This window comes from Tilletiaria anomala (genome assembly GCF_000711695.1).
Source record: "Tilletiaria anomala UBC 951 chromosome Unknown K437scaffold_101, whole genome shotgun sequence".
Taxonomy (NCBI): Eukaryota; Fungi; Basidiomycota; class Exobasidiomycetes; order Georgefischeriales; family Tilletiariaceae; genus Tilletiaria; species Tilletiaria anomala.
The window spans coordinates 46497-69808 of NW_013546921.1; the positions used below are offsets into that span (position 1 = coordinate 46497).

Sequence of the window (23312 nt, forward strand, 5' to 3'; positions counted from 1 at the left end):
ACGCAGTTACGACTTGGAGATAATAAAGGCCACAATGTGACAGCCGGAAGCCAAAATTGGCTTGGCCTCGTGGTGACTGCGCAAATGTTAGCTCTCTATATAGAGACAATTGCTCGAATACTACGCAAAATATATCCCTCATACATTCCCAACCTACCAGGTTTGATGCGTCTTGCGTCGTACGTGTTCTGAACATCTCTTTTGACTTTGCGATACAACTCTGCGGTGCATGCACAAACGATCATCGGTAGCGAATCCATGATGATCGGGAGATTGTACGGTCCGTCGGAAGACGCATCCAAGACATGGCGAGTGAGCGTGCTTGGGTCATGCTGCTGCGAATCACTTCTACTCTGAGAGTCCCTGATGGTGCCTTCCTCAGACCTTGGTGGTAGCACGGCTTTTGCAGCTCGAGATTGAATTCGTCAAGACTTCCAAGACGGGAGAGAGCAAGTCAGATGAATACAAGGCGAAATTCCCCATGGCCAAGGTGCGGACAGCCCTGCTTAATCCTCACCATATGCATGGTTCATGAGTGAATTAGTGCAGACTGATGTCCGCTTTTCGCTCACAGGTGCCCGCCTTTGAAGGAGCGGACGGTTTGCTGCTCACAGAAAGTAGGGCGATTGCCCGTTACGGTGCGCCGATAGTGCTAGGAGCTTCAAAGCGTGGACTTTTAAACTGACCTCACTCTTCTCACTCTTAGTAGCAAGTCTCGGAAACCTTCCTGATGGAAGTGGCAGCCTTCTCGGAGACACACCGCACAAAGCAGCGCTCGTAGATCAATGGCTCCAATTCAGCGATGACGAGTTGTTCAACAACACAACTGCAATCACCGCTTCAAAGTGGGGGGCACCATTCGATGTTCGCCGTGAGGCGTTCCATTGGTGGGGTTTGCGCCGTGCGCTGACTTGCCTGGATGGGCATATGCAAAAACCACATACTGAACACGGTGCCAACGACGCATCCAATTTTCTAGTTGGCAACCATATCACACTGGCGGACGTGTCTGTCTTTGGGAATGTCCACATGGCCTTCAGAGACGTGGCGGGCAAAGAGACACGCGATGCATTCCCGTCGCTCATGCGGTGGTATGACCAGATTCGCAATCATCCTTTAGTTGCTCAGATGGTACGGGATGAATCCTGGCAACAGTATGATTACCACTTCAATGTGGGAGGTGCAAAACCGTCATAGAACGAATCAATTGTGCGGATCGGGGCAATCTAATGCATTCAAGGTGCCTCTCCTATGGCGTGCTATGCCTCTGTGCCGGGCACTTCGGCCCTTGCTAAATCGCCAAAGTAGCACGTGAGCGCGCACAGCTTGTGGCCCATCCATTCCTCTTCCACATCGACGTCGACCATTGTCTCAGCAGAGGTGGCAGCAGCAGCAGCGGCGGTAGGGATGCCATCGCTCGTTCGAAATATCCCGCGCGAAGATGGTCGCTTCGAGGCGACATCCTTGGCGATGTCGGAGATCTGCTGCAGCGATGTGTTGCGCGGGACGTAAAGCGCAATATTGGTAGTTTCGAAAGCTTCTGCGCAGAGATTAACGAGCTCTCTACCCGACATAGGCGCGAGTGAATCGAGCGAGTATGTGTCTGTGTATGTATCCACTGTTGCAGATGCTGTAGACGCGTGAGCCCCGCTGCTGCCTTGCGCGTCTGCGTGGAGTAGTGATGGCTGTTGGTAGTTGATGCCGCCCCACGGTGGAGACTGCCATTTGCATGATTCCATGGGAGACCGATTCAGCCACGTCCCTTCCTTTGCCAAAATGGTAATGGCGGAGGTTCTGCGACCATACTCACCAGGAAGATGCTATACCGTGGTACACGCGCAAAATCGGATGAGTCAAGGCGGTCAAACTTTAATGTTTCCCTTTTTGATGACAGACGCGAACCAGAGCTTACAGATCAAAAACGCGTCGGAAGTCAAGGAGCTCCTCGGGTATGAGGCTCTTCCCTTGCTCCGAAAGCGTTTGTGACTTGTCTTTCCTATTTGCAGCCGCACATCTCCGTGCAACGTCAGGAAAGTCATAGCACCAAAAGGTGATGCGATGCGCGACGCCGTAGATTTTAGCTGCGCGAACGCGCGCAGCATTCAAGACAAATATGAGACAGGTCTGCTCACGCGCGCCGACTGTTTCCCCAGACTCACCATTGTGCTGCGCTAGTTCCAGCTTGACTGGGTCAACGTCAATCGCATGTACATGGTCGAAGAGCATGGCCAGCTGTATGGTGTTGCCGCCTGCGCCGCAGAACGCATCAAGTGCCACAAGCTGCGTCTCTTTCGACCGGAGAAGGCTCCTTTTGCTTTTTGCAATGATCTTCCCTTGCATCGTCTGCCATCGGGGGGCGGATGAGAGGGTATGGTGACAGCGCCACGCGATGCGGTGAGCGATCGCTTCAGGCGTGACACTCCACCAACTTTGCTCATCGAGTAAGATGCCGTCGTCGTACGCACTGAAGAGATCGTAGCGCTTGTGCCAGTCTGTGTAGAAGCCGCAGCGCGAGCAAGCAAGAAATTAGGACAGCGATACCAAACACATCCTAGTCAGTAATTGGGCAAATTCGCTTGCAGTTGAGCCAAGGGCAAAGAAAAGGGAGAAACGTACATTTTTGCAGAGCGCCTCGTAAATCTGACCGTTTGGTGAGAGCCATGGTGCGCCACCACCTGTGTTCTGGAGGGTATTGCCCACCGTGCAGCGCTTGTCCCTTTCCTTTCTTCTTGCTTTTGTTGTTCCTGTTGGCGCTGCCGGTAATGGTGTCCCCAGTAGCATAGGGGGGTGCAGAGCGTACGAGCTCATGCACCGTCGAAGGCCCTGTAACGGCATTCGGGGAGCCCCGGCTTTGTTCTGACGATCGCGTACCAGAGCCGTCTGAATTGGCTCTTGATCCTGAAAAGGTTTCAGGAAAGGGCTCAGGGTCATCCGCTGACTTGAGCTCGGGTATGGCTAAGCGCCGTACTTCCCTGGAGCGGCACTTGGTGGCTGTCCGGGGAGTTTCCATGTTGTATGTGCTTTGCTGTCCTGCACCGCCTGTGGTATTCTCGCAATCAGACGAGTTGGCTAACCCGAAGCTGGCTTGCACATGTGCGAGGACCTTGTGGCTTCCGAATTGCATTGGAAGACCGTAAGCGGCCATATCTGCTAGGGATTCACTGCTTTCCGTGTTTAAGGCGGTGCTCATATGTGCATCTGCGGATGAAACGATCGGGTCTGCGCCTTTTCCAGACCCACTTGCTCCTGTTTGGGGCCACTGCAACTGTGTACTCTTTGGGCGACTGGTGAAACCGGCAATCCTGCTGCTTTCCTCCGTTCCAGTAGACGGCAAGTTGTCGGCCGTCAGGCTAGGTGCCTGTTCATGGAAATCCTTTGCGTGAGGATCGTGCCGAATGCGCTTGAGAAGGGTAGAAATGAGAGACGCTTGGTGAGTCATCGCAGCATGTTTACGTCTCGCCGTCACTGATGAGGAGGGCCGTCGAGTTGAGACTGGCATATTGGAGCAACACGGTCGCACCGACGTTCGGTTGCAGATCCCTCTTCTCGATACCTTGAATTGTCTGCCGGGCGGAGTTTCCATGCCAGGGTGCTTGTACGAGATGTCGGCCAGCAAGTCTTTTGCAAGCCTGAGACGCCTGACGTAGACCTCCTGTTGCTACCGTCGGTGCTCACAGTGGACCAGCTCCCAGAGGTGCAGAGGCACTTTGCTAAAGCAGGGGATATTGGCTAGATTCATAAAACTCTGAGGATTTCAGGTGCATTTAGCATATTCGAGCATGAGTGATACGAGGTGACGGAGACGCTGGTGAGGATATGTTCATGGTGGGGGCCCATGAGGCGGCAGGGCTGAATGCATGTCATGTGCGCCTCTCCGTTTTTCACAAAGCTCCGAAACGATTCTTTTTATGCTTCCTTTAGAGTCAAAAAGAATGAGGTCTGTAAGGTTGGGTTGCACCGATTGATACGTGCTGCGCGAGGGAACCTACGGGAAAGTGACGCGACGCGCACCGCCAACATCTGAGGGGGAGAGACGCGACGCGACGCGTTCCTCCAATGCGACCCGCGCCAGCGTCGTGGAGAACATCAACTCACTCCGTAGCTTCTGATTCATATACGTCGCAGTCTACTCATTTTACCTCGCCCATCAAGACAGATCTGTGCCTTTTCCTCTCTTATTTCATCTGGCGCACAGGTGCAGACGCCACAACGTGAAGGTTCCATCCCTCAGATCGCATCTTCAGCCGCATCGAACAGCAGTCTCATCCGACGCGGAAGCCGGGCGACGCTTAGTCCCGAAAACGAAGCACGTTTCTGCCAGACCTACAGACGAACACTACACGCTGAAGAGCTCGCAAGATGGCGACCAATGGCATCCTTCCCGTAATAAATATCAACGTCAACTACGAGGAGGAGAAGGGTGAGTTAAATCCCATTGGGGCTACCAGCACCGGCTGTTCGGCCGCTGGTTTCGGCCGGAGTTGCCTCCCTCCATGGTGTCAACTGCAAGAAGAGCGGTTCTGCGTGATCCTCGCAGATCCGATTGGATACTGACTTCGACCACATCACACAGAGAAAATTTCCCAGTTCCTCACAGCGTTCCAATGTGACCGCTCTGTTCTGAACCGATACGACAGCAAAGGGGCGCTTGTCTCGCAAGTGCGATCCGAGTCCGCTTCTCCTGGTCTTGAAAATGACGTCGACGGCCTCAACGTCCGTGATGAAGCAGAACACAGTGCCGAAGATTCGGAAAATGACGAGGACGAGCGGGCCGTAAGGCGGGCTCGAGGCAGCAGAGCCGTGACGAGACGCGCGGCAACACGAGGTTCGGTGCTTGTCGCCAAGTACATCACATTGCTGGTGAGCGCACCAGCCAGTCACTCAGCCAGCAGCAGATTTCGAAGAGCTGTGGAATTCATCTCATCCCGACCTGACTTTTGCTTCTTCCCAGCAACGCATTGCCAATCGGGATCTAGACACGCTCGTCATTGACTTGAACGACCTTGCCAGCGTACGTCAGATTATCTTTCCCTTATTCGACAACCTCCAGCCCTCACACTACTTTTCTCTTCACAGTTTTCCGCCAACGGACAGAAGACTTTTGGTGCCGAGCTGGTGCAGAGCATCAAAGCCAACACGCGTCGCTACGTCTCGCTCTTCTGCAACGTGGTCGATAGATTGCTCGAAGAAAAGGTCTTCCCCACCAAGGACATCTCTGATAAGGACGATGTCCTCGATGTCATTATGGCTCAGCGCAGGGCGCAGAACGAAAAGGACCGCGATCAGAGACGCAGAGAGCGCGAGGGCATGATGGGCAACACTGCCGGTGATGCAGACGACCTGGAGGGCGCGGAGGAGGAAGTCAAATTCCCTCCCGTTCTCCTGAGACGATAGTGCGTGTCTGCCACACAAGTGAGCTTTTGAGTGTTTTCTGACTTCTTTCGGATATCTTATCTTGGCAGTGACCTCTACTTTGCGCCTCAGCGTCACGACAAGCCGCTCGCCGTCCGGCAAGTCCACGGCTCGCACCTGGGAAAATTCATCACCGTTCGCGGGATTATCACGCGCGTGTCAGAAGTCAAGCCATTCCTGCAAGTGGAAGCGGTCGCATGCGACGTGTGTGGCGCAGAGATTTTCACCGAGGTCATGGGTAGGCAATATATACCAACAGAGTTCTGCACCTCTCGCACATGCACCACCAACAAGGTCAAGAGTCCCGTATTCCCGCAGAACAGAGCGAGCAAATTTGTTCCGTTCCAGGAGGTCAAGATTCAGGAGATGGTGCGTTCCGCAATGCAAGGTGTGATGTGGACAGGGAGTGCTGATGCGGCGGCGTGTTGATATACAGGCCGACCAAGTCCCAGTCGGGCACATTCCACGAACGATGACCATCCACCTGAATGGGACGCTCACCCGTGCCTTGAGCCCAGGCGATGTCGTTGAGACTGGTGGCATTTTCCTTCCGATGCCATACAGCGGCTTCAAGGCAATCCGCGCAGGCCTACTCACTGACACCTTCCTCGAGGCGCACAACGTGCATCAGCTCAAGAAGCAGTACGAGGCGATGGAGCTCACGCCCGAGATTCGTCAGCGCATCTCAGACCTCAAAGGGGACCCTGCGCTGTACAACAAGCTCGCCTCTTCCATCGCGCCGGAAATCTACGGACACGAAGACGTCAAGAAGGCCTTACTCCTGCTCCTTGTTGGCGGCGTCACCAAGAACATAGCCGATGGCATGCGCATCAGGGGTGACATCAACATTTGCCTCATGGGCGATCCGGGTGTGGCCAAGTCACAGCTGCTCAAATATATCTCCAAGGTCGCTCCGCGCGGCGTCTACACAACCGGTCGAGGATCCTCCGGCGTTGGTTTGACCGCGGCAGTTATGCGCGATCCCGTCACGGAGGAGATGGTGCTCGAGGGAGGTGCGCTCGTACTTGCTGACAACGGTATCGCTTGCATCGATGAGTTTGACAAGATGGACGAATCCGATCGCACCGCCATTCACGAAGTCATGGAGCAGCAGACAATCAGCATCAGCAAAGCCGGTATCACGACTACTCTCAATGCGCGCACATCGATTCTCGCAGCAGCCAACCCGCTGTATGGAAGATACAATCCGCGCATCTCGCCCGTCGACAACATCAACTTGCCAGCCGCGCTGCTTTCGCGTTTCGACATACTCTTTCTTATCCTAGATACCCCTGCGCGCGACGACGATGAGCGACTCGCACAGCACGTCACGTACGTGCACATGTTCAACGAGCACCCGGAGCTCAGCGTTGAGCCGCTTGATCCGATCCTCATGCGTCACTACATTGCGCTCGCGCGGCAGAAGCGGCCCGTAATCTCGAAGGCCGTCTCCGACTACGTCGTCGGGTCGTACGTCAAGCTGCGCGGCCAGCACAAAGAGGACGAGGCGCGTGACCAGGCGTTCACGTACACCTCAGCGAGGACACTACTCGGTATCCTTCGTCTGTCACAAGCGCTAGCTCGGCTCCGTTTTGACGACATCGTGGACGTTGCCGACGTCGATGAGGCGCTGCGCCTGATGGAAGTCAGCAAGGCCAGCCTGCACCATAGCGGTCGCGGTCACGAGGGCGTCGGCCAGGACCACAGCCACCTCAGCAAGATCTACCGCATCATCCGTGAGATGGCGTTCGCAGCAGGTGAGGCCGAGGCAGACGACTACACGAGCAGCAGCAAGTCGCAGCGTTTCGGTCACGGCCCGGATGGTGAGCGCGGCGGCGATGCGATGGACCTCGATGAAGTTGATGATCGCCTGCCTGCAGCCAATAAGAAGCAGAAGGGATCGACGACAGCGGGGCTCGGCGAGCTGGACATGCGCGACGTACGCGACCGCATCATCGCCAGCGGTTGGGTTGAGGACCAGTTGACTGACTGCCTCGAAGAGTACAGCGACCTCGGTGTCATCCAGATCACTGACGACCAAAAACTGATTTTCCTGTAGCCACCACTTCACTAATCTCGGTTTCGGCTGAGCGTTGCCATTGTACTATAGTGTGAATTACCTTGTTCTGCATGCAGTGAAACCTATTTGAAGACGAAGGAAATTGGCAGCAATCTGTTTTCGAACGAAACTAACTTATGGAGCTTTTTGCTGTTTGCAGAAGAGGCATACCGATGGCCAGCTCGTCGACTGCCCGTGTGGGTCGCTATCTTCTGCCGACATATGCTGGACTCTACGCAACGTAGCAGCTCGCTCTTTGAGGCCGAGGGGGTCATTGACTGAGAGCATACTTGCAAGTACAGAGCTTTGAGAGATCGTCTGACGTTTGCCACCAACCTTTGGCTTGGCAGCTCCCGGTTGGGGTCAAAAGGCCGTTCACCTCCACTGCGGCGCTATCTACCAACTACGTACACCCTGAGGGAGTCCTGGGTGGTAGTTATGCGAGAAAGTGGCCCAGGCAAGAGGCGAAGCGATTGAGAGCGAGACATTCTAAAATCACAGTCAGACCGCGATGAGCTGTTGATGACTCGGAAAAGAAGTTGAAACGCGTCGAGGTCATGAGAGGCATATTGAAACTTGGGACAGCGCCATATGGATATCCATCACGATCCATCTTCGCTGAAGTTGTGTTATACAAGTCAGTATTCGCAGCGTAGAGCAAAGGTACAAGCTTCAGAAAGCAAAGTGCTTGCGTGAATCGAGGGACTGTAAGGAGAAGAAGCAACGATGAACGTGGATCCCCTTCAGACGGAACCGCCGACCACAGGCAAGATCAAGCTGCGGACTTCGATGGGGGATGTGACTATCGCACTTTGGTCCAAAGAGGCACCCCTCGCTTGCCGCAACATTGTTCAGGTGAGCATACTGAGAGTGAAATGTCTTCTAGGCAAAGCGAGCTGCTGACACTTGCGCTCTCATTCGATGGTGTGCGAATTGCATCAGCTCGCGCTCGAAGGCTACTATGAGGACCAGATATTTCATCGCATCCTCCCCGGCTTCATTGTCCAGACTGGTGATCCAACAGGCACCGGTCGTGGAGGATCTTCGATCTTTGAAAGTGAAGATAATCCAGAAGGGGAATTCAAAGACGAGCACCATCATCGCTTGAAGATGACGAAACGAGGTTTGGTCGCCATGGCCAATGCTGGCAGGCCCCATTCCAATGAGTCGCAATTTTTCATCACGTTGGGGCCGACACCAGAGCTGCAAGGTCGGCATACTATTTTTGGAAAGGTGGAAGGACCAGGGATCTACACCATCCTCTCCATTAGCGAGGTCGAGTTGGAAGATAAGGAGGTTGGACGACCGAGACACCCGCCTAAGTTGCTGGGCATCGACGTAATCCAGAACCCGTTTGATGACATTGTCCCGCGGATAACAATAGCGGAGAAGCGTGCTCAGCTAGAGCGTGCGCGACGAGAGAAGCAGGAATTGAAGGAGAAGAAGCGAAGAGCAGCGCTTGAAGGCGACAACGCGAGGGGCCGCAAGAAGAAGAACGCGACGTTGTTGAGTTTTGGTGAGGCTGAAGAGGCGAGTGAGGAAGGCGCAACCGCCGCCAAACTCAACAAGAAGGTAATGAGCAGCTTTGATGCTCTTGGAGCAGGGCCATCAGGCGAACCTTCTGGCAGCTCACAAGCAAGAGCGAAGAGCTCTGCGAAGAGCAACAAGCTTACGCCTCGGGCCAGCTCTTCAAAAGAGTCGAATGGAACCCATCTTCCCGATCTTGCGCATTTGCGCATGGCTCACCAGTCATTAAGCTCAAGAGAAATACAAGAGAAGCAGGTCAAAGCATTGGAAGCCGCGATTCACGATCAAGCTCGTCCTCGGCCGACCTTACCTTCGTCAGACAAAGGAAAGGAAAAAGAGAAGCAAAGTGCAGGAAGGGCGTGGCTCGAAGAGCAGCGGGACAAGTACTCGGCTAACAGAGAAAGGGGCAGGAAGGGGGACGATCGTGATGCGATTGCTCGGCTCGAAGCTTTCCGTTCGAAACTGGCAAGGATGGGAGCTGAAGAGGGAAATACTACTGACGCAACTAGAACGGAGACCAAGAGAAAAAGCGAAGCCCTCGTCGCTGATGAAGAGATTTTCCCCGAGATGCGCGAGTACGGCATGTCAAATACAGAAGACGACGATGATAACTGGGCTACCTTCCGCGCACATCGTTTCCAGGCGGCCAAGAAGGGCGACGAGGAGTACGAGAAGGAGAAGTTTAGCGTCGAAGACTATGAAGTCATCGACCCGCGCAGTGCTGCTGCAGTGCGCTTAGGCTTCGGCGGGAAAGAGGGTGCAAGGAGGCTGCGAGAGGAGACGAAGCGCGAAGGCAAACGCGGACGCGACTGGGAAGACCTGGACTCAAGAAAGTATCGGTCGGGCGAGAAGCGGAGGCGTTCAAAACCATCAGAGCGAGATGCTCACCACCTTCCAGATGGCCGTGGCGCTTATTGAGGGAATGATCCCGCGTCCGCCAAGCACCGATGGTTTGGAAATCACTTTTGCAATCTCGTGTATTTGATCATTTTTCTGGCGCATGCAAGAGTGGACTACGCGCTTGCGTCCCTTTGCAGAGATCCATGCTGGCGAGTCAATCAGGGAAGCTGAGGTGGAATTCGAAACAATTACAGCACCTTGGCCCCTCAAGCGGATGACTTGAAGAAGGGCTTCTCTGCGGCTGGTGTAATGCGAGCACCGTGGCGCCTGCCGGTTTCGCCAGTGAAGTCCACGATGGGCGTGTGCAGAGTCCTGCGGTTGTCGAAGAGCGCAACGGAGCCCTTCTGCCAACGGACACGGACCTGCGCATCTACCGCATCGGCATTGAGACGGAAGAGGACGTCGAGAAGCGCGTCGCTCTCCTCCTTCTTCAAGCCGTTGATCTTGGTCGTGAAGCCCTTGTTGACGTAGAGCGATTGGCGTCCCGTGACAGGGTGTGTTCGCACTATCGGGTGACTGTGCGAGACGGGCAGGCGCTTGGCGACGCCCTGGCCGCCCTTCTTGGCGTTTTCAGATTGCTCATAGCCCGAGTGCTCGGCTGTGAGGGTCTCGAGCAGAGCTCGCAGTGGCGGCGACAGGCGTCGGAGAAGCTCTTCACTGTCGGCGAAGAGCGTGTCGCCGCCGCTTGGAGGTGTGTCGAAGAGGAAAAGGACGGTCAGACCGGGCGGCTGCGCTTCGTAGGATACATCCGAGTGCCAAACGGTCGGGATGTAGTTCAGGCGCTTTTCATAGTTACTGATGAGCGCGTGCAAACAGAGGGGAAAGAGAAGCGTTAGTCAAAGAATATATTTATCAGATGGCAACCGGGAGCAGGCCCACTTGAGCTCTACCTTGGCCGACTTGTAGATCAAGTGGAATTCCGAGTGCTCGCGCGGCTGGCCGGACACCTGATGCTGATGCAGCCTTGCGCTGTAATGTCTGCCAAAGTCCTTGAGTTGCTCCGGTGTCTGGTCTATAAAACCCTGCTGGTCCTGAAGGATGACGACGCCACGCTCGGCAACAAAGAGTGCCAGCTCATCCTTTTCGTCCAACGTCAGCTTGGCCAGGTCGAGGCCCTTTACGACGGAGCCGAAGCGCGGGGAAAGCTCGTCAATGTTGGAGGCGTTCTTAAGAAATGCTCGGGGGTCTGGGTGCTTCAAGGCACGAAGGCCGACATCCGAGCTGAAAAGACGTCGAGGATTCCGAACTAAATGTCAGGACTGCGTTTTCGCCCACGAGGGTGAGATTGCAACAATTTAAGGCACTAACTGCTCGAATGGTTCGTAAGGTGGGTCCTTCAAGTCGTCACTCTTGTACCTCTCGTCGAACCAAGGAAGCGCCCACCTATACTTATAGTTAGGGTCCCAGTCGAGAGGCTGCTTGTTAGCGCTAGCTCGGGCAAGCTCATCGAGCTCTTGCGCTTTGTGGTGGTCATTGACCGAAGCGATATCACCCTTGCGAGCGAAGGACTTGACCGCCACGGGCTCAGTCTCCGTCGTGACGGGGGGAAGTGTCGACGGCTACAGGCGCCATATTGAATTCAGTGGAAACAGTGGGATTTGTGGGTATATGCGGAGATTATTACTCGATAGTTGGGTTGATGCAGAAGCATTCAACAAAAAGTAGCGATGCGGGGTGCATATTTGGGTCTTTATACCTCGCCAACAGTGCAGGCACTACTTCCAATGATTTGCAAAGTTCGAAGATGGTGTCTCCCTTTTCCTCATTTTACAAGCGAGCCGATAATGCACGATGTGGACGCTGCCTGCTTGGGGAGATAGGGTGAGCGTACGGCTTGCGCAATTTAGGCACAAGAGTGGGGGAGGGTGAGATGGTAACCACAAGCGGCAACCTTGCTGTCTTGGTTCTGGGGCTTTGCGCCTAGATTAGTGAGGATTGCGATTAGCATCTCATTTTTTCGTCATAGGAAGATGGACAACTCTGAAGACTGGGCAGCTATGTGAGTACTAATCACTCTCGAGGTTCCCTTGAGTCCATTTCGAGTGTTAGCGCAATCAACGTCGGTTGTAAGTGGGACCCAACGCAATCGTGGTTCGGCAAGCTTTGGAAGGGGTCGGACTAAGACCCAAGCCGAGCATGAGCTGGTTCCAATCGAAGAGGAGATGGTTGCATGTAGAGTTTGCCTGCAAGTCATGCTTGATCGGGCTTGAAGCGCCGAATAGAGCCACCCGCCGATGACGTTTGCCCCATCCAGTTTTTCATATTTTCCCCGAGTCGGTAGCTGTTGTGTTCGATGCCGCAGCTCAGGCTGGATCCTGCGCTGCCCATGAGTTTCCAAATGCAACCGATGGTCCAGCTTCCATGTATGTTGATGCCTATGATGTGATCCGTCACGCAATCTTATCTCGTCGCGAAGCAACACCTAAGCATTTATTGCGCCGACAGATCGTGGCTAATGCCACATAGAGTGTTCAGACAGATTCCATCTGGAGCACGACATCCTATTATCCATGATGCACACCGCTTCATCCCTCCGTGAAGCTACTTTTGTTCACTTGCTGGCGCTCTCTGAGCTCGGGGAGGCTTCCATGCCCCGAAGGTGGAAACTATAGAATCAGAGACACCACCTAAGTACGTGCCAGTGCTTCATTGCGGTGAGCCTCTTTCGGCTGTTCTCGATGCGCTCCGCTAAGCTTGATGTCGCCCTCGTTCGGTTGCCGAAGCCGAGCGTTCATCCTATCCTCATTCCTCATGCCTCACGCCTCGCAACTTGATATTAATGGTATTCAATCTCGTGCGTGTGCTATCATAAATTGCAGGGCTTCCGAGTCGGATTTGGCTCGGTCCGAGGGTACCAATGTGTTCGGAGATACAACGTACATAATCTTCACAACCAATGAGGTTTCACGGATGGGGCGACATGACGAGATCATGTGGCCTTCTTCTCTCACTCAAAGTCCACGGAAAGCAAGCCCGGCCTGATTCATCCGTATATGATCCAGCATACCTTATGCACGCATGACTTGTCTGTGTTCCTCTCAGTAGCCACCAATCGTAAAGGCTGCTGCTGCTTGCTGCCCCTGCAGGCGAGAGGCTAAGTGGGCTTGCTGCTTGCGTTACCACCGAAGATAGCGCAAGAATAGAGCACGCGCGATACTTTGGAGTTCCTTTTGCCAAGTGCATGGGATTTTCGCGAGATGCTATGGACGATTGCTATGAGCCTTTATGAGGAGCGAGCGCTGCCTGTCGCGCACGTCATTCTCTCCCTGTCTTGGGCCGCCCACGACAAGGCCTGCTCCTATGACTTGCTGTCGATACAGGAAATCGAAACAGGTGGCTCATATTTTCCGCACCTCGGGCTTCGTACTTCATACCGTTGCGGCGTTTACACTCCGCCAAGGCACTTTGGCACTTGCCTTCCCAAACTCAAGGGTTCAATGCTCTCACAGACGATAAAGAAAGGAGCATGGAGAAGGGGTTGGATCGAAGAAAGTTACAAAAAGCCGGGGTAATTTTGAAATCTTAAGGCCCTGAATGAACTGCTCCCTGCTGAGCTGCCTTGTGATTGCTCTTTGATGGTACGGTCTTCTGAGTCGACCAGCAATATGTCAGCTTCATTTAAGTCGTCCTCTGACAACATTGGTTGCGACCTCCACGACATCCTAGATCAAGTCCAGCATTTTCAGGAGAACCAGGATGCAAAGGCCATCTCGGTGGCACCGTCATCGACGGGCTGCAAGCCGCATTCTTCTTCCGGCTCTGTGGATGACCTGAGCATCGAGGCCTCTGGATCTCATGCTGCAACGCACGACAATGGAACCCCTGGGACGCCCTTTGAGATCAAGAAGTTTTCAGAATCTGACGGAAACGGGGGCACTCATCTTAGCGAATCGAGCCGGGCCTCGTTGCTCGCAAAGGATGCCACACTAGCTACACTGGCGCCGACGACGCTGAAAATGAAAGATTTCCTCCTCGCGCGCTCGAGCAAGCATCGAAGCATCGTCGATGAAGATTCGGTTGCAACCCAGCCGAGCGTGTTCGACGAAAAGAAGCTTAGAAGCCATTACTGGCCTAGCCAGCAGTGGGAAAATTACAAGAAATTTGACGTCAGCCTCCGTTGGACTTGGCGTGAGGAGAAGGTGTTTTGCTATTTTCCAAGAAAGTGGCGTATCTTCTATCGACTCCAAGACTGATGCTTGTCAAATGCCCCTTTGCCTCCACCAGCAAATTGTCCATATAATCGACCGCAAAGTCATGATCTGGGTCTGCGTCTTCTTTGCCATCCTGAATCTTGACCGCAACAACCTGAACGCAGCAAATGCGGATGGGATCCTCAAGGATCTCCAGCTCACCAGCAATGATTACAACAATGCGAACACAATCTTCAGACTTACTTTTCGTCCGTTCACAAATAGATGACGCCTGATGCATACCCTCTTGCTGACTGGTGCTGTGCACATCCCATTGGCGCTCAAAGTGTTTGCTGAGCTTCCTGGTCAGGTGCGCCGCTGTGCCGTTAAACACAGCGAAACTGCTTCGACGTTTACTCTCTCTACATGACTTACCTGCAGATTATCTCCAAACGAGTTGGACCAGATGTGTTCGTTCCTTGCCAGATGCTAGCCTGGGGTGTTGTGACGCTCGCGCAGTTCTGGCTGAACGGACGCACTTCCTTGTTTATATTGCGCGCTTTGCTGGGCTTGGTGAGCGATCGTCTCGCTTGCTTCCTTCTTTTCTGCTGCAGCACGATGCTGACTGAAAATTGGATTCGCTTTAATTACTGGATCGCAGTGCCAAGGTGTAAGTGCGGACGTCGAACGAGCGCCTTGCCTGAATTGATCGCCTGAGCGATTCTTCCTCACACTTGCAGTCCATGATTCCTGATTTACTTCTCCTCTTGTCCTACTTTTACCGCACGTCGGAGCTACCAATCCGGCTGGTGAGTGGCTTGATACGACGCGCTTTTTGTACTCATGCGCTCAAAATGCATCACTTCATCTGTGCGGAAGTGCTTCTTCTGGGCGACCATGAATTTGACTTCGTTTGTCAGCTCTTTCTTCAGCTATGGTGTCCTGCAAATGCGCGGTGTCCTTAGCAAGCTAGGCTGGCGCTGGCTCTTCCTCATCGAAGGATTGATCACCATCGTGCTGGCCATCCAAGCTTTCCTTGTCATGGTGAGATTTCGCGCGCAGGTGCTTCATCACTATCCACGGGATTCACTGTAGCCCTTATTTCGACACCCTTGCGCGACAGCCCGCATCGCCATCGCAGACTAAGCGAATCTGGAGGAAAAAGCCTTTCCTCAACGAACGACAGGCTACGATTGCAGTCACAAGGATCTTACGAGATGAACCGCAAAAATCGACCATGCACAACCGCGAAGGCCTGCAGCCACGGATGCTTTGGCGGACCCTGAAGAATTGGTGAGAGATGCTAGAGCCGTTCTCTTATACGTTTAAATTTCTCAGGATTGCTAAAATGACTGCTCAATATGCAAATCTGTTCCCACGACTAGGCGTCTTTGTGAGTGCTGCTGTCAAGTTGCACCGTAGATCTCGCAGAATTGAAGGCTTACTTCAGGGGGTTCTGTGGCAGATCCGCTGTACATCCACGGGCTCATCTTCGGCATCCCACTTGCACCCGTACAGGCATACCTGACGCTATCCCTTAGGAATCTCGGTTTCTCGACCCTCTTGACGCAGATCCTGTCAAGCGTGCAGTACGCTGTATCGGTCTTCACCGGCATCGCCGTTGTCGTCCTCTCCGAGCTCGTCAACGACCGCGCTTTTGTCTGTTCATTGGAAGACTTGTGGGCCCTACCGTGTCTGATTGGCATCGTCTCGCTAGGCAATAAAGTCAATCCATGGTAAAGTTTTGCTGCCGGACCTTGCTTTGCGAACAATTCTGAGACCGTCGTTCTTGCAAATTCTTCGCCTTGCAGGACGTACTACACCTTGGCGACAGTCCTTCTTTCGGCCCCTTACGTTCATCCTATCCAAGCGAGCTGGGTCTCTGCCATTGCGGGCGACGTACAGACTCGGACCGTAGCTGCTTCGCTTTACAACATCGCCGTGCAACTCGGGTCAGGTTCGTCCCTTTTTTGGTACGGCTCGTTTCGAGGTCTTGACACTGACGCACAATGCTTGGGATAATCACAGTGGTTTCTTCTCAAGTGTACCAAGCGCGAGACGCACCTCAATATCTGGCAGGGAACATTGCGCGCATTACCATCGCTGCGATACATGTGAGGTCTCTCGACAATCGTACGTGTTGTGATAATGATTGGCGGGATCTTTCTTTACTCTTGCAGATCTGCATGTACGCCGGCACCAAGCTCTTCTACCGAAGGTTAAATACCTCGCGTGAGAAGGTTTGGAATGCAATGACAACAGAGGTTAGCAAGTTATTTTTCCATTATGAGTGTCCATTTTCTCCAAGTGGTCACTGATTTACTTCACTGCTGGCTTGGTTAGGAAAAAGACAAATACCTCGCCACGACCAAGCACGAAGGCAATGAGCGACTCGAATTTCGATTCATCCACTAGTATACTAGAATGTCATGAGCTGCAGAGGCAAGAGAAGCAATCAGAGATTCTTATATCGGGTAATTCACGACGGTTGAAATTGAACCTCATTGAAGTTAAGGAAGCTTTTGCTGATGATTTGCGATCGATTCTGGAGGTCTTGGGCCACTAGGTGGTGCCATTGTGGCGTTGAGGGCTGTGCTCTTGATGTATCGACGAGCGCGCAACCCTACTCCACAACGGGGCGCTTTTCCTCGTTTCCGGCCACCGGCAGTCGCTAGAGGCCGCGCGCCGAATGAGGCACCACACAACTGAAACCATCGGCCAATGGCTCTAGTAGGACATCATGCTCACCATCTCCCAACCGCAGCCATAAGCGAACTCTATCGTGATGGAAGTCATGCCAATCCTGGTTCATTGATCACCTGATTAAACCGCTGCAAAGCAGACCGAGCTGTACTTCTGCGAACTCTCGCTTGGTCGCATACACGCCATTCAAATCCCTGACGAGAGCATCTTCGACAGCACTTTCCGTCTTCCGACCTTCCGGCATACAACTTGTCTCAGATCTATCGTCTGATAAATTAGTCTTGATATGGCAGCTCTTAGAAGCTTTCCTCCATCAGCGGCCAAATCGGAAGTCAGCTCGGTCCCTTTCCTCGGTGCCCGTGCGCTCTTCAGCTTAAACGGAAAGGTAGCCCTTGTCACCGGGGGCGGCACGGGGATCGGCTCCTTTCTTGCCAAAGCATTCGTTGAGAATGGCGCCAAAGGTGAGCCAGAGCTGCGTGATCTATGCAAGATCTAAAATTGGGAAGCTCGAGCTCAAAGGCGCGTATTAACACTTATCACCCGCAGTCTTCATTGCCAGTAGAAAGATGTCGAACCTGACAGCAACTGCAGACGCTCTGAACGCCATCGTGCCGAACTCCTGCCAAGCCATCTCCGGCGACGTTTCCTCCAAATCCGGCTGTGATGCTCTCGCTGTAGAGCTCAAAAAGCAAACAGATCGGCTTGATATTCTTGTCAACAACTCTGGCTTTGCATATGGAGGTGTTGGCATTGACAACGTCCCCGAGCAGGGTTGGGACAGGACATTCTACTTGAACGTCAAAGCCCTCTTCTATCTGACTGTCGCTTTGCTTCCACTTCTAGAAAAGGGAAAGACGGACACGAACACGGCAAGCGTGATTAACATCAGCAGCGTCTACAGCTTTTTCCCAAGCGCATTCCAGCCCACTGTTCCCGGAGGCGGAGCGACATGGAGCTAGTGAGTTGCTGATATTTTGAAAGCCAGGGTTTCCAATTTCTGACTGACGCACATATGCATTCGCAGTGGGCCGTCCAAAGCGGCAGCAGCTCAACTTACAAAAATGATGGCAGCATCATTGATGAAACGACACGTCACCGTCAATGCGATCCTACCTGGTGAGACCTTCTGTCCGTGTCACGTCCGCGCATACCTGCTGAATTGTAACTTTCTTTCCCTCCTTGCCTTGCAGGTTACGTCGCTACGCCGATGACCAAGCATGCGCCGGGCGATATTCTGAGCAAGGCGCATCCATCAGGTCGTATGTCCTCCGCAGTCGATATGGCTGGCATCGCCGTGTTGTACGCTTCGCCAGCCGGTGCGCACATCACCGGCACCCTTACTGTCGTTGACGGAGGTATGACCCTTCAGCAGCCAGATGCAGCCGGAAAGGATGTGGGGGATTCCTTCAGACCGAAAAGGGATGCGAATGGAACTCCAAAGCTGTAAACCACTCAAAAGGATATTACAGATCCGTCACGCAGCCATGGCTCGCGTCCGAGACCACTTTTGTGTACTTGTACAGATGCCCTTGCGAGACCTTGAGTGGCGGAGCCTTCCATTCCTTGCGTCGCTGTGCCAGCTCTGCCTCACTGATGTCCGGAAGCTCGATCGTATTGTTTTCGGCGTCGATGGAGATTGTGTCGCCATCGCGCACCAGTGCGATCGGCCCACCTGCTTGCGCCTCGGGTACGACGTGGCCGATTACAAAGCCATGCGAACCGCCAGAGAACCTGCGCAGAAAAGCCTTCCAGATAAGCAATTGACAACATTTCTCTGATGCATCCTTTCTCACCTGCCGTCTGTGACACAAGCCACATCATGTCCGAGCCTGAAGGGAGTTATGCACATGTCAGTCCCACTTCGAACGGGTCCAATTGATCTGGTAGAGTCGACCTACCCAGCTCCCATAATCTATGAGCAGATTAAAAGAAAATAATATCAGCATTGAGGGAACTGCACGGCGCGGTACCTCTTATGTACTCACTAGTGACGTAGGCTTGAGCATTTCTTTCATTCCTGGCCCACCGAGTGGACCACAGAAGCGAATGACCATGACAGTCTTCTCTCCCTTCTTGATCGACTTATTCTCAACAGCCTCGACCATCTGGTCCTCTGTGTCGAAGACTCTCGCCTTGCCCACAAACTTGGTGCCTTCTTTACCGGTGATTTTGGCAACAGATCCACCAGGGGCGAGATTTCCCTTGAGGATGCGGATGTGGCCGCTCGACTTGAGTGGCTTGTCTACTGGCCGCAGCACATCCTGGCCCGCAGGCAGCTTTCCGTGTTTGTGCGTCCACCGATCGACGTTCTCCGCGAGTGTGCGACCTGTGACGGTCATGTGCTCTCCCTTCATGAGACCCTGCTCGATGCAGTACTGGATGACGGTTGGGATGCCGCCGAGCTTTTGCCAAACATCCTCCATGACGTACTTGCCGCTTGGCTTCAGGTCCGCCAAGAAGGGCGTCGAATCGCTAAGGTGCTGGAAGTCATCGATCGTCAATTTGACACCAACGCTGTGTGCGATGGCGATTAAGTGCAGAACGGCATTAGTACTGCCCCCGAGGACCATCGTCAGGCGGATAGCATCTTCAAAGGCGCCTCGCGTCATGATGTCGCGTGGACGTATGTTCTTCTCGAGAAGGTTGCGAAGGACAGGCCCGACGGACTCGCACTCGGCACGCTTTTCGGGATACTCGGCAGGCCAAGACGAAGAGCCAGGTACAGTCATGCCCAGAGCTTCTGAGCAAGACGCCATCGTATTGGCAGCTATGAGCATATGGAAAAGAACACACATGAGCGAAATGGCAGTTTGCTGCAACACAATCTGGTCGGTAATAACTCACTGTACATACCACCGCAAGCACCTGGACCAGGGCATGCGTGTCTGATGGTGTCATAGCGCTTCTTTTCTGCATCCGGTGTTCCGCCTTCACTGAGGTACTGTCCGTAAGATTGGAATGCTGAAACGATATCAAGCGCCCCAGGAACAGAAGCGCATCCACCCGGACGGATCGTTCCACCGTAGCTGTATGTAGGTTGTCGATGCATTCGGTGTCAGCCATTACTCGGTACCAACGAATTCAATCATCCTGCACTTACACCATCAACCCCGGGCGGTTGAGGCGACCAAGCGCCATGAGGACACCGGGCATATTCTTGTCACAGCCTGGAATGACAACCATTCCATCCAGCCAGTGGCCACCAGCGGCCGATTCGACCGAATCTGCGATCAAATCGCGTGATGGAAGCGAGTAAGACATGGCGTCCGTGCCCATCGAGATGCCGTCTGATACACCGACAGTGCCAAATTGGTATCCTGTCAATCCGGCGCCATTGACAGACTTTTTGACAATCTGGCCGAGCTCGAGAAGGTGCGAGTTGCAAGGGTTGCCCTCGTACCTAACCGTGAGCCATAGGGGCAAAAGTGTGAGCACATGTCTCGACGTCTAGAATAGAGGGTACGTAAAAATGCTCACCAGACGGACGCGACACCGACCATAGCCCTTGTCAGGTCCTCGTCGGTCTTGATACCCTCCGTAGCATACAGCATGGCTTGGCTGGCTCCTTGAGCTTTCGGAACAGTGATGGTTTTGGAATGTCTGTTCAGGCCCTCCCCAGGTCCTGGACGGGCGGCGCTTGCATAGGCACGCGCACTAAGATTGCAGAGCCTAACGCTGGGCCTCGAGCCGGGGAGCGCGCCGCTGCGCATCGCGCGGAGTGCAGGTGCAATGCTGATCATAGCTTCACAAAGGCACTGTTGGTCGCTCTTGGTGATCAAGCGTCATGTAGCGCGAGGTAAGGCCAAAGATATACGCTTTCTGGACCTTGAGGTAGTGTGTACCTCGTTTCTGGCCCGTAAAGCGGGAATCAATCGCTCTTGAACGACTGAAACATCTTCAGCGCAGTGGAGAAAATCCGAAAAAGGATATCATTCGGTGCAACTCTTTGTCTCAATCTCCGCCGCGTTCAGCCTGCTTAATCTGGATACACCACGAATGGAAATAGCGCGCCATCGTCCACTGAGATTCCCCTTTGATTCAAAGCTCACGTTGGAAGAACATTCAATATCAATTGTGTGCCGAGGCAAAGGGAACGCTGCACTGAGTTAAACATCGCCAGTCATGGCGTCCGAGGCTCTACGTGGGCAGCAGGTCCTGGTCACTGGTGCCAACGGTTTCCTTGGTTCGCACCTTACCCTGGCGCTACTCCGACGGGGACATTTCGTTCGAGCTTCGGCTCGTTCGCTTTCGAAGTTCGAGCTTTTCGCCACACGGGAGCCTTTTGCGGAATACTACAAGTCTGGAATGCTCACGTTCACGCCTATGTCAGACTTGGTACATGGCGACTTTAATGATATGGTTAAAGGTTGCGCGGTGGTCTTCCATGTCGCCTCTCCTTTCATCTACCGCAAACTCGAGGCAGGAGAAGCCGAGTCGTTGTTCATGCAACCTGCCCGAGAAGGTGTGCGCAACATCTACGCAGCAGCACAGAAAGCGGGCGTAAAACACCTCATCATGACCAGCAGCGATGCAGCCGTCTTCCAGGCAGACGACAAGTGGGATAATGGCAAACTTTATACCGAAGCAGACTGGAACAAGGCGACCTACAAGGAAGGTTGTGCAAGCCAAGATGCGGGGTTTGCGTATGTCGTCTCCAAAGCTGAGGCTGAGAGGGAGCTCCATCACCTCGCCTCGTCATCCAAGGATGTGCCCATGCACGTCACTGCGATTTGCTGCCCCTGGATCTTTGGACCTTGCATCCACGGGCCAAAGAGCGTAAAGGAACTCAACCTCAGCAACGCATGGCTTTGGCAGTACGTCACCGCTGAACCCGGCACGGACGTGCCCACTGAGAATAACCCGATCTACGTCGATGTGCGTGACGCAGCCGAAGCGCACGTGCTTAGCTGGGAGAAGGCGCAAGCTGGTCGATTCTTGCTCTCAGGCGGGCATTGGGATCCAAGAAAGGTGCTCGACATCATGCTTGCAAGCGACAACGAAGAGCTCGTGAAGCTTGCTAAGCACCGTCTCGGTGATCAATGTGCACAGCCGCACCCGAGCCGATGGCAGGAGGCGAATGCAATGTGCCAATCGTACGATAGCACTCGCAGTCGTGAACTGCTCGGCCTATCATACCGCTCGAACAAAACGTCCATTATAGATGCATGCTCGCAATTTGCAGGCCTTCCGGCATGATTATAATTAACCCCAAAGACTCTGTGTTTTCCCTTCAATGTGCCTAGTGTAGTACTTTTTTATTCTACGCGGCAAGCAAGTTGGAACAGTTCCGATAGTTAAGTATGACGTGAGCTCGTCAGGTGCGCGCGATTGTAACGACGTCCACCAGCCTTGTAATTGGGACAGCACAGATGTCTGCCCTGCAGCGTGAGCTCGCTAATCGTGCCTTTCGAAGCTGGGGCGTCGCGATATCACGGCGCCACCTTCAAGTACCATGTGAGTTCGAGAAAGCTTCCGACTGTTACATTACTTCATGAACTTGAGGTGTTCTCGATTGCGTGCCAGTGCGGATTGCAGAGACTTTATAGTGTTAGGGTTGGGGTTGTGGGTCAACGCTGCTCAATGCTTGCTGTCGCCGCTGACGTGTCTGCCTTGCTAGCAATTTATGTGATGTACTGATTGTCCCCTCCCATTTGTATGTATGTATGTATGCCGGGGACGATCCACCCATATTCGCGTTGAATCGGTCGATTTATAGATTAGCGTGTAACGGCGAAAATGCGGGGGCTGAGAAACAGGCACTGCAGCAGTCACATTTATTCTTGTGCCTTGCCTGTTTTACCCTATTCCGCGGAGTGCCCAGGCTGGTTTAGTTGCAGACCATCGCTCACCCTTTCACCATCTCCCTGTGCACTACCCCTGCTTGACTCTCTACTGTACATTTATTCCACATCACAAACGTCATGACACGAGCGAAGAGGCAGGACCAGGAGGCAACAGGTGGGTCGATGCTGCCCCCTCGCCCTAGCCCTCAGTCTCGCCGTTGCCGTGTCACTTTCTACTGCAACAAAACATTGCGACCCCAGTGAGCATCGTCACTCGTTCCCTGTTTTGCGATACTGCTGCACCCACCCATGTCAGTGTGGCCGTGCCCGAAAGCAGCGTCCTCAGGTGTTGCTGGCAGGAAGCGCGGCTCTCAATATAACGAGCCGTGCGCTCGCGGACTTGCAGGAGAGTCAGCGTATGGCACCCACTTCCCACGTCGAATCAAGCCTTGTGCCGCTTTTAACACAAGATGATTGCACTCAAAAGCAAACAATATGGTTTCACGGCCCCGCCTATGCATGGCCTGCACTTCACATCTGGTGTCAGCGTCTGACACTTGACTGCACAAGAATGGTAGAAAATGCATGAATCGGGTTGAATTTATCCATCTGTGGGCAGCTGCACACTCGTCTGAACTACAATAAAGACATCGGTGATCCGTCTCGCCCGAGCATGCACCAGTTGACGTGCAATGAGCGGGGCCTGTATGCATTTCGCCTGCAAGACACAAATAGACGCCCCGGATGCGCTGCGCTGCTCTGCTGTGTGCTCCTTGTGCCCCCCTTTCTCCTTCTCGT

At 53.6% G+C, this 23312-nt stretch overlaps 10 protein-coding genes across 10 annotated transcripts; 7 read left to right on the forward strand and 3 right to left on the reverse strand.

Annotated features, from left to right (window-relative positions):
* Window positions 1-261: 261 nt before the first annotated feature.
* K437DRAFT_296045 (glutathione S-transferase) lies at window positions 262-1301 on the forward strand (the record flags this gene model as incomplete). Its single annotated transcript, XM_013385675.1, has 4 exons — window positions 262-312; window positions 383-490; window positions 575-638; window positions 707-1301. The coding sequence occupies 4 exons, from the start codon at window positions 262-264 to the stop codon at window positions 1195-1197; spliced, it is 714 nt and encodes a 237-aa protein (XP_013241129.1). The 3' UTR covers window positions 1198-1301.
* Window positions 1173-3673, reverse strand: K437DRAFT_9090 (uncharacterized protein). The gene is made up of 5 exons (XM_013385661.1): window positions 2617-3673; window positions 2160-2492; window positions 1913-2081; window positions 1811-1820; window positions 1173-1718 (listed from the first exon to the last, which is right to left on the reverse strand). Exons 1-5 carry the CDS (start codon window positions 3581-3583, stop codon window positions 1260-1262), a joined length of 1938 nt encoding a protein of 645 aa, XP_013241115.1. The 5' UTR covers window positions 3584-3673; the 3' UTR covers window positions 1173-1259.
* A 686-nt stretch (window positions 3674-4359) lies between these two features.
* K437DRAFT_279334 (putative DNA replication licensing factor) lies at window positions 4360-7471 on the forward strand (the record flags this gene model as incomplete). The annotated part of the gene is made up of 6 exons (XM_013385676.1): window positions 4360-4420; window positions 4574-4773; window positions 4907-5011; window positions 5077-5393; window positions 5463-5781; window positions 5849-7471. The coding sequence occupies 6 exons, from the start codon at window positions 4360-4362 to the stop codon at window positions 7469-7471; spliced, it is 2625 nt and encodes an 874-aa protein (XP_013241130.1).
* A 726-nt stretch (window positions 7472-8197) lies between these two features.
* Window positions 8198-8851, forward strand: K437DRAFT_227828 (cyclophilin-like protein; the record flags this gene model as incomplete). Its single annotated transcript, XM_013385677.1, has 2 exons — window positions 8198-8326; window positions 8414-8851. Coding segments are annotated over 2 exons (567 nt in total), but the record flags the coding sequence as incomplete, so codon positions are not given.
* A 1253-nt stretch (window positions 8852-10104) lies between these two features.
* Window positions 10105-11470, reverse strand: K437DRAFT_270223 (TauD-domain-containing protein; the record flags this gene model as incomplete). Its single annotated transcript, XM_013385678.1, has 4 exons — window positions 10105-10693; window positions 10778-11119; window positions 11207-11391; window positions 11462-11470. The coding sequence occupies 4 exons, from the start codon at window positions 11468-11470 to the stop codon at window positions 10105-10107; spliced, it is 1125 nt and encodes a 374-aa protein (XP_013241132.1).
* A 2384-nt stretch (window positions 11471-13854) lies between these two features.
* On the forward strand, window positions 13855-16443 carry K437DRAFT_227857 (allantoate permease; the record flags this gene model as incomplete). Its single annotated transcript, XM_013385679.1, has 13 exons — window positions 13855-14037; window positions 14123-14297; window positions 14376-14398; window positions 14470-14601; window positions 14769-14837; window positions 14908-15072; window positions 15152-15321; window positions 15414-15421; window positions 15494-15764; window positions 15840-15985; window positions 16057-16142; window positions 16209-16292; window positions 16372-16443. The coding sequence occupies 13 exons, from the start codon at window positions 13855-13857 to the stop codon at window positions 16441-16443; spliced, it is 1584 nt and encodes a 527-aa protein (XP_013241133.1).
* Window positions 16444-16670: 227 nt separating this feature from the next.
* Window positions 16671-18248, forward strand: K437DRAFT_9390 (putative NADPH-dependent beta-ketoacyl reductase). The gene is made up of 4 exons (XM_013385663.1): window positions 16671-17192; window positions 17278-17689; window positions 17756-17847; window positions 17922-18248. Exons 1-4 carry the CDS (start codon window positions 17018-17020, stop codon window positions 18176-18178), a joined length of 936 nt encoding a protein of 311 aa, XP_013241117.1. The 5' UTR covers window positions 16671-17017; the 3' UTR covers window positions 18179-18248.
* On the reverse strand, window positions 18187-20581 carry K437DRAFT_9324 (dihydroxy-acid and 6-phosphogluconate dehydratase). The gene is made up of 7 exons (XM_013385662.1): window positions 20209-20581; window positions 19832-20131; window positions 19576-19757; window positions 18717-19498; window positions 18630-18643; window positions 18525-18560; window positions 18187-18462 (listed from the first exon to the last, which is right to left on the reverse strand). The coding sequence occupies exons 1-7, from the start codon at window positions 20469-20471 to the stop codon at window positions 18195-18197; spliced, it is 1845 nt and encodes a 614-aa protein (XP_013241116.1). The 5' UTR covers window positions 20472-20581; the 3' UTR covers window positions 18187-18194.
* Window positions 20582-20765: 184 nt separating this feature from the next.
* On the forward strand, window positions 20766-22096 carry K437DRAFT_258975 (NAD(P)-binding protein). The gene has a single exon (XM_013385680.1). It carries the CDS (start codon window positions 20854-20856, stop codon window positions 21925-21927), a length of 1074 nt encoding a protein of 357 aa, XP_013241134.1. The 5' UTR covers window positions 20766-20853; the 3' UTR covers window positions 21928-22096.
* A 441-nt stretch (window positions 22097-22537) lies between these two features.
* On the forward strand, window positions 22538-23247 carry K437DRAFT_258977 (uncharacterized protein; the record flags this gene model as incomplete). Its single annotated transcript, XM_013385681.1, has 1 exon — window positions 22538-23247. A coding segment is annotated over one exon (426 nt), but the record flags the coding sequence as incomplete, so codon positions are not given.
* Between the last annotated feature and the right edge of the window lie 65 nt (window positions 23248-23312).

Coding starts and splice junctions, on each gene's coding strand:
- K437DRAFT_258975 (XM_013385680.1), top strand. CDS start 20,854: ATGGCGTCCGAGGCTCTACGTGGGCAGCAGGTCCTGGTCACTGGTGCC.
- K437DRAFT_9324 (XM_013385662.1), bottom strand. CDS start 20,471: ATGATCAGCATTGCACCTGCACTCCGCGCGATGCGCAGCGGCGCGCTC. Junction 19,758..19,831: donor AACCGCCCGGGGTTGATGGT/GTAAGTGCAGGA, acceptor ACCTACATACAG/CTACGGTGGAACGATCCGTC. Junction 19,499..19,575: donor TGCTTGCGGTGGTATGTACA/GTGAGTTATTAC, acceptor ATATGCTCATAG/CTGCCAATACGATGGCGTCT.
- K437DRAFT_9090 (XM_013385661.1), bottom strand. CDS start 3,583: ATGGAAACTCCGCCCGGCAGACAATTCAAGGTATCGAGAAGAGGGATC. Junction 2,493..2,616: donor ACGAGGCGCTCTGCAAAAAT/GTACGTTTCTCC, acceptor GCTTCTACACAG/ACTGGCACAAGCGCTACGAT. Junction 2,082..2,159: donor GGAACTAGCGCAGCACAATG/GTGAGTCTGGGG, acceptor GCGTTCGCGCAG/CTAAAATCTACGGCGTCGCG.
- K437DRAFT_9390 (XM_013385663.1), top strand. CDS start 17,018: ATGGCAGCTCTTAGAAGCTTTCCTCCATCAGCGGCCAAATCGGAAGTC. Junction 17,690..17,755: donor GGCGGAGCGACATGGAGCTA/GTGAGTTGCTGA, acceptor ATGCATTCGCAG/TGGGCCGTCCAAAGCGGCAG. Junction 17,848..17,921: donor CGTCAATGCGATCCTACCTG/GTGAGACCTTCT, acceptor CTTGCCTTGCAG/GTTACGTCGCTACGCCGATG.